The following is a 6679-nucleotide window of genomic DNA, read 5'->3' as shown; positions in this document are numbered from 1 at the left end:
TAAAAAATGGTTAAATTAGACCTTGGAAATTATATAAGGGTTAAGTATTTTCATTTTTGTGCATTTTGGGCCACTTTACATCACTTTAAGTCATCAAATTTCAGAATAAAAGCATATTTGGGGTGTTTTTACAGCTGTCAAATGTAAAAATGGGTTAAATTTGACCCCAAATCGTACTGAACGTAAGGGTTAAAATATTCTAAATTTTGTGCAAATCCTAATAACTACTATCTTATTTAACTATTAATTTAACTAAAACACATGTCAATAGATACCGAGATAATCTGACCCAATGTTTTCATTTTTGTGGATTTTGGGCCACTTTAGGTCATCAAATTTCAGAATAAAAGCACATTTACTGTAGGGTGTTTTCACAGCTCTAAAAAGATAAAAATTGGTTAAATTAGACTCTGGACATTATGTAAGGGTTAAATATTTTCATTTTTGTGCATTTTAGGCCACTTTAGATCACTTTAAGTCATCAAATTTCAGAATAAAAGCACATTTGGGGTGTTTTTACAGCTGTCAAATTTGACCTGAACTAGCATATAAGGGGTTAAAATCAGCATTTTTAAAATTTCAAAATAAAGTGAACTAAAACTGGACATTTAAATAAAAAAGGATGCAGCAGAATCAGAGATATCGTCTTTTTACTTTCACACTTTTTTCTTCCTTCCTTTCGTTAAAACTTTCTTCTTAAGAATCTATTTTATTCCTGCAGATATTAAACTCTTCTTCTTCTTCTTCTTCTTCTTGTGGTGGTGGTTATGTAAGCGGTGACGTGTGACAGCAGGTGGAGGTGGCTGAACACCTCCAGGCGAGTGGAGCTGATGAGGATACTTTAACCTGCTGCCTGACGGGGAAAAGTCACAACTGTAAACAAGTCTTAAAATAAAAAGTAATCCCTGATGACCCGAAGCCGTCTCCGTCTCTCAGCTGCTCAGGCTCGTCTCTGCTTCTTCTCTAAGGAAAGGAGAGTCGTGATGCTCAAACTGAACTCAGGAAACGATCGGAAAGTTACGACTTCTGATTATTAAAGTAAGAACTAACTGAATTTTAACCCCCGAAGGAAGGAAGGAAAGGAGGGAGAGAAGGAAGGAAGGAAAGGAGGAAAGAGAGAAGGGAGGAAGGGAGGAAGGAAGAGAAGGAAGGAAGGAAAGCAGGAAGGGAGGAGCCTAGAAATGAAGGAACGAAGGAAGGAAGGAAGGAAAGGAGGGAGAAAGGAAGGGAGAGAGGAAGGAAAGGAGGGAGGAAGGAAGGAAGACAAGGAGGGAGAAAGGAAGGGAGGAAAGGAAGGAAGGAGAGAAGGAAGGAAGGAAGGAAAGCAGAAAGAGAGGAGCCTAGGAATGAAGGAAGGAAGGAAGAAAGGGAGGAAGGAAGGTAGGAAGGAGAGAAGGAAGGAAGGAAAGGAGGGAGGAAGGGAAGGAAGGGAGGAAGAAGGAGGAAAGGAAGGAAGGAAAGGAGGGAGGAAGGGAGGAAGGAAGAGAAGGAAGGAAGGAAAGCAGGAAGGGAGGAAGGAAGGGAGGAAGAAAGGGAGGAAGGAAGATAGGAAGGAAGAAGGAAGGAAGGAAGGAAGGAAAGGAGGGAGAGAAGGAAGGAAGGAAAGGAGGAAAAGAAGGAAGGAGAGAAGGGACGGAGGGAAGGAAGGAAGGAAAGGAGGGAGGAAGGAAGGAAGGAAGAGAGGAAGGATGGAAGGGAGGAAGGAAGGTAGGAAGGAAGAAGGAAGGAAAGGAGGAAGGAAGGAAGGAAAGAAAGGAGGGATAAAGGAAGGGAGGAAAGCAGGAAGGGAGGAGCCTAGGAATGAAGGAAGGGAAGAAGAAAGGAAGGAAGGAAGCAAGGAAGGAAGCAAGGAAAGAAGGAAGGAAGGGAGGAAGGAGGGAAGGGAAGGGAAACTCTTTTTAAATGAGATAAATCTATAATTCTTTAACGTTTTTATGTAATTTATTCTCTCTTGAAACTATTTACAGAGAACAGAAACCCTTCATATCAACCATGTGACGCTCCCTGAATGATCATTTCTAGCTGTTACTATAATTAGTAACAGCTCGTCTTTGTGTCGTAGTTTGTGCGATGCAACAAGTTTTAATATCGTGATGCATTCAGGTAACATTTAGTTATATGTTATTTCTGTTACATGCAGGCATGGATTAGATTATTAACAGCTGCAGAAGTAAAAGACAGAGCAGAGCAAATGAAGCAAGTTGGTGTTGACTTTGAAATGTCTTACTCAGATTATATTAACCTTCCTGTCGTCCTCCCGGGTCAAATTTACCCTGTCTGTTTTGACTCTTCCTTCCTTCCTTCCTTCCATCCCCTTTTCTTCCTTCCTTCTGTCCTTCCTTTCTCCCTCCCTCCTTCTTTCCTTCCTTCCCTCCATCCTTTCCTTCCTCCCTTCCTTCTTTATTCTGTCCTTCCTTCCTCTTTTCCTTTCTCCCTTCCTCCCTCCTTCCTAACTTCCGTATTTCCTCTGTCCTTCCTCCCTTCCTTTCCTTCCTTCCTTCCTTCTCTCCTACTTTCCTTTCCTTCCTTCTCTCCTTCCTTCCTTCCCTCCTTCCTCCTTTCGTTCCTTCTTCCCTCCCCCCTTTCCCTTTCCTTCCTCCCTCGAGGACAACAGGAAAAAAAAAAATTTGGACTTCCTGTCTGACACAAACTCCGGGATTCACAGAGTCTGTTCAGAAAGCTGCAAGAGTCAAAACAGAGACACTGAAATCACTTTATTCTGAGATTTCAGTAGTAAATGAATGTGTGTGTGTGTGTGTGTGTGTGTGTGTGTGTGTGTGTGTGCATATAGGAAGGACACTTCAGTAAAATGTCTGTGCTGGTATGTGCGGCTTGAGCCCGTGATGCCATAGCAGCGGCACTATGTGTGTGTGTGTGTGTGTGTGTGTGTGTGCGTGTAGATGAGGGGAATACCACGGCATTGTAATCCGAGCTGGTTGAAATGTGTGTGTGTGTGTGCACGTGTGTGTGTGTTTAGCCCATGATATCACAGTGGAGTTATGCAAAGAGCTGATTCATAATTCACATGTCTGAGTGTTGGATTGCTGCAGGTTTCACCATTGTTTCCACTGCGATGGAGTCACACACACACACACACACACACACACACACACACACACACACACACACACACACACACACACACACACACACACACACACACACACACGGTACTCACACTCTCCTCCTTGACCTTCTCCATGGTGCAGGCAGGCAGCTGCCCCTGCAGCGGCGGTGGAGAAACCCCGTTCTGGTCAATGGCAACAAACAGCTTCCCGTTGACGTTGAGAGTCGGATAAAATACCTGATGACAACACACACACACACACACACACACACACGCACACACACACACACACACACACACACACACAGAAACACACACAGTAAATTAGAGAGATGCAACAATAACTCAATTCATAGATTTGTTGATCAGCAGGAAATCAATCAGCGAGGAGGTCAAACATTCTCTGGGTTTGCAGCTTTTCTTTGTCGTATTTGATGCTAAATTAAAAATCTTTAGTTTTTGGACTGCTGCTCAGAGAAATTATGAAAACACTTATTTTAAAACATTTTATAAACATAGTGAGTTTCAGCTGTAGTGTGAATCCATGGTGCAGCTGTAGACCATGATGTCCATGTCTCCTGCTCTCTGCAAACATTCACTCTGCATTCCCTAACCTGCAAAATGCCTGACTGACACACTGCATGCCACCATGAGGTAATACACACACACACACACACACACGCACACACACACACACACACACACACACACACACACACACATAATGATCACTGCTACCGTAAATATACTGATAATTTCTGCAACATTTAACCAAATTGTTAATCCTACTGTTGTCCTTGAGTCAAGGAAGGAAGAGAGGAAGAAGGAAGGAGAGAAGGAAGGAAGGAAGGTAGGAGGGAGGGAGGGAGGAAAGAAGGAAGTTAGGGAGGAAGGGAGAAAGGAAAAGAGGAAGGGGGAAGTTAGGGGGGAGGAATCATCCCTTCTTATTTCCTCATTTCCTTCCTTCCTTCCTTCCTTCCTTCCTTCCTTCCTTCCTTCCTTCCCTCCATCTTTTTAATGGTCCGGCCCACATGAGATCAGATTGGTCTGTATGTGGCCCTTGAATGAAGATGAGTTTGACTCCTCTGGTTTAAAGCCTAATGGATGGATTAGCATGACGTTTTATACTGACTGTAATGTTTCAATTAGATTTTACATACAAAAAAACAGTAATCTAAAATTTAAAATGATATTATTTGGTCATGTGATCAATGAATAATTAAAGTTTTGGAGTGTTTCCAACTGATGGAAAATGAATGAAAAACAGAAAATCAGAGAACTCGCCTAAGATTGCCTGAGAGATCTTCTGATTGACCAACTTTAATTTCATCTAATTTAATCCTAAAGTATCTCATCCAATCACATTTGACCACATATAATCTCATTCCACTTTATATTCCAATATCTCCTATCATTCATAATTTAAAGTCCGTGTAAAGTAAGAATAAATATGTGTTCTGAGTTTGACATACCACAGAAAAGTGTGTTGTTAACCACCCTGCCAAATTTGAATGATTAAAAAAATCTCCAAATATATGAAATTAGGCTTCAAAGTTGTGTAAAAATCAGCCTCTTTCTCTGCTCCCAAACGCTGAAGCCCCGCCCCCTACCAAGTGTCACCTGTCAATCAAAATCACCACCTCTACCAGAAACATGGACGCTACATCTGAGAGCTTTCTGCCGCTAACTCGGCTGCTAGCTCGGCTGCTAACTCGGCGGCTAGCTCAGCGGCTAACTTGGCTGCTAGCTCGGTGGCTAACTCAGCGGCTAACTCAGCTAACTGGCTAACTGTAGACTGTAGTAGTAGTAGTGTGTGCTGAATGTATTTCTACCTCTACAGCAGCAGGGGCGGGTTTATGCTAATCACTAAATCCTGAACACAGAAATGTTGAAACACAGTTTGTGAAGCCTAGCTCCACAATTCAAATCTAAATGGTTGAAATGCTTTTTACACCTTTTTTAGAAATACATTTATGACCTATTTAATGTGTTTAGAAGAAAATGTCTGAATTCACTTTACACAGTCTTTAATGTTCACATGTTTAGAAGATGATTTTGGGTGTATGTTGAGGGTGCAGCTACCTGGGAGCTCTTGCTGGTGTTGCTGTAGGTGCTTGGTCGTCTTTTGGGCCACGGGTGGGGCATGATGCCGCTGAAGGTCCCACCGCTGTACGTTCGCCCCCCGACGCCCTCCACCACATCGCCCGGGACGCTGTACTCATCGTCCGCCATCTCTCCCTCCGACCCTCGGCTCCTCAGACGGAAGTTAAAGATGGAGGAGACCTGACTGCTTCGCCTCGTCCTCGTGGAGAAGGAGCGAGCCAGGAGAGGATGGAGCGGCTGGAGGAGGAAGAGGAGGAAGAGGAGGAGGAGAAGGAGGATGATGAGGAGGAGGAGGAGGAGGAAGAGGAGAACGATGAGGAAGAAGAGGAGGAGGATGAGGAAGAGGAGGAGGAGGATGAGGAGGAGGAAGAGGAGGATGAGGAGGAGGAAGACGAGGATGAGGAGGAAGAGGAGGACGAGGAAGAGGAGGAGAAAGAGGAGGAGGAGGAGGAGGAGGAGGAGGAGGAAGATGAGGAGGTGGAGGAGGAGGAGGATGAGGAGGAGGAAGAGGAGGAGGAGGATGAAGAGGAAGATGAGGAGGTGGAGGAGGAGGACGATGAGGAGGAGGAGGAATAAGAGGAGGAGGAGGAGGAGGATGAGGAGGAGGAGGAGGTGGACGAAGAGGAGGAGGAAGAGGATGATGTAACGCTCATGTCTTTCCAACCCAATAAAAAGGTATTGCATCATCATCATATTTCTTTCCTCACCTTCCCTCCGTCCGTCATGTCCACCTGCAGCAGCTTCTCCTCCGATAGGTTCGCCTCCACGTCGGCCATTCCCATCAGCGCCTGACTCCGCCTCCGCTCGTCCAAGCTGTCCAACGGCAGGCCGAAGGGCGACAGGTCCGGTGACATCATCGAGTCCGAGTCAAGGACTTTCTGGGAGGCGACCTGGAGGAAGAGAAGCAGAGTGTCAGACCCCATCTGTTTTGACTGTTCCTTCTTTCCTCCCTTCCTTCCTTCCTTCTGTCCTTCCTTCCATCCTTCTTCCTCCCTTCCTTCCTTTTGTCCTTCTTTGCTTACCTCCTTCCTTCCTTCCTTCCTTCCTTCTTCTGTCCTTCATTCCTTCCTTCTTTCCTCCCTCCCTCCCTCCTACCTTCTTTCCTCCCTTCCTTCCCCCCTCCCTCCTTTCCTTCCTTCTTCCTCCCTTCCTTCCTTCCTTCCTCCTTTCCTCCTTTCCTGTCCTTCCCTCCTTCCTCCCTCCCTCCTTTCCTGTCCTTCCCTCCTTCCTCCCTCCCTCCTCCTTTTCTCCTTTCCTCCCTCCCTCCCTCCCTCCCTCCCTCCTTTTTTCCTCCCTCCCTCCTACCGTCATTCCTTCCTTCCTTCCTCCCTCCCTTCCTCCCTCCCTCCTTTCCTCTCTTTGCCTTCCTTCTTCCTTCCTTCCTTGAGGAGAAAGGAATCTGATTGACAGTTATAATAAAGTGATTATTCTACTCTCTACTCTACACTACTATAATATACTCTCTACTCTACACTACTATAATATACTTTCCTTCCCTCCTTCCTTCCT

General features: G+C 45.1%; 1 protein-coding gene across 1 annotated transcript in view; it reads right to left on the bottom strand.

Annotated features, from left to right (window-relative positions):
• Positions 1 to 6060, bottom strand: part of LOC128354679 (sodium channel protein type 3 subunit alpha-like) — a gene marked incomplete at both ends in the record, with an annotated part of 43741 nt that extends 37681 nt beyond the window's left edge. The window contains 3 exons of the mRNA XM_053314864.1: positions 3179 to 3304; positions 5150 to 5407; positions 5878 to 6060. Coding sequence (XP_053170839.1) covers positions 3179 to 3304; positions 5150 to 5407; positions 5878 to 6060 — 567 coding nt within the window. The remainder of the gene's footprint in view (positions 1 to 3178; positions 3305 to 5149; positions 5408 to 5877) is intronic.
• Positions 6061 to 6679: the final 619 nt, after the last annotated feature.

This window comes from Scomber japonicus, unplaced genomic scaffold (assembly GCF_027409825.1).
Source record: "Scomber japonicus isolate fScoJap1 unplaced genomic scaffold, fScoJap1.pri scaffold_405, whole genome shotgun sequence".
Lineage (NCBI taxonomy): Eukaryota > Metazoa > Chordata > Actinopteri > Scombriformes > Scombridae > Scomber > Scomber japonicus.
This window is presented reverse-complemented; position numbering and strand designations above follow the sequence as displayed.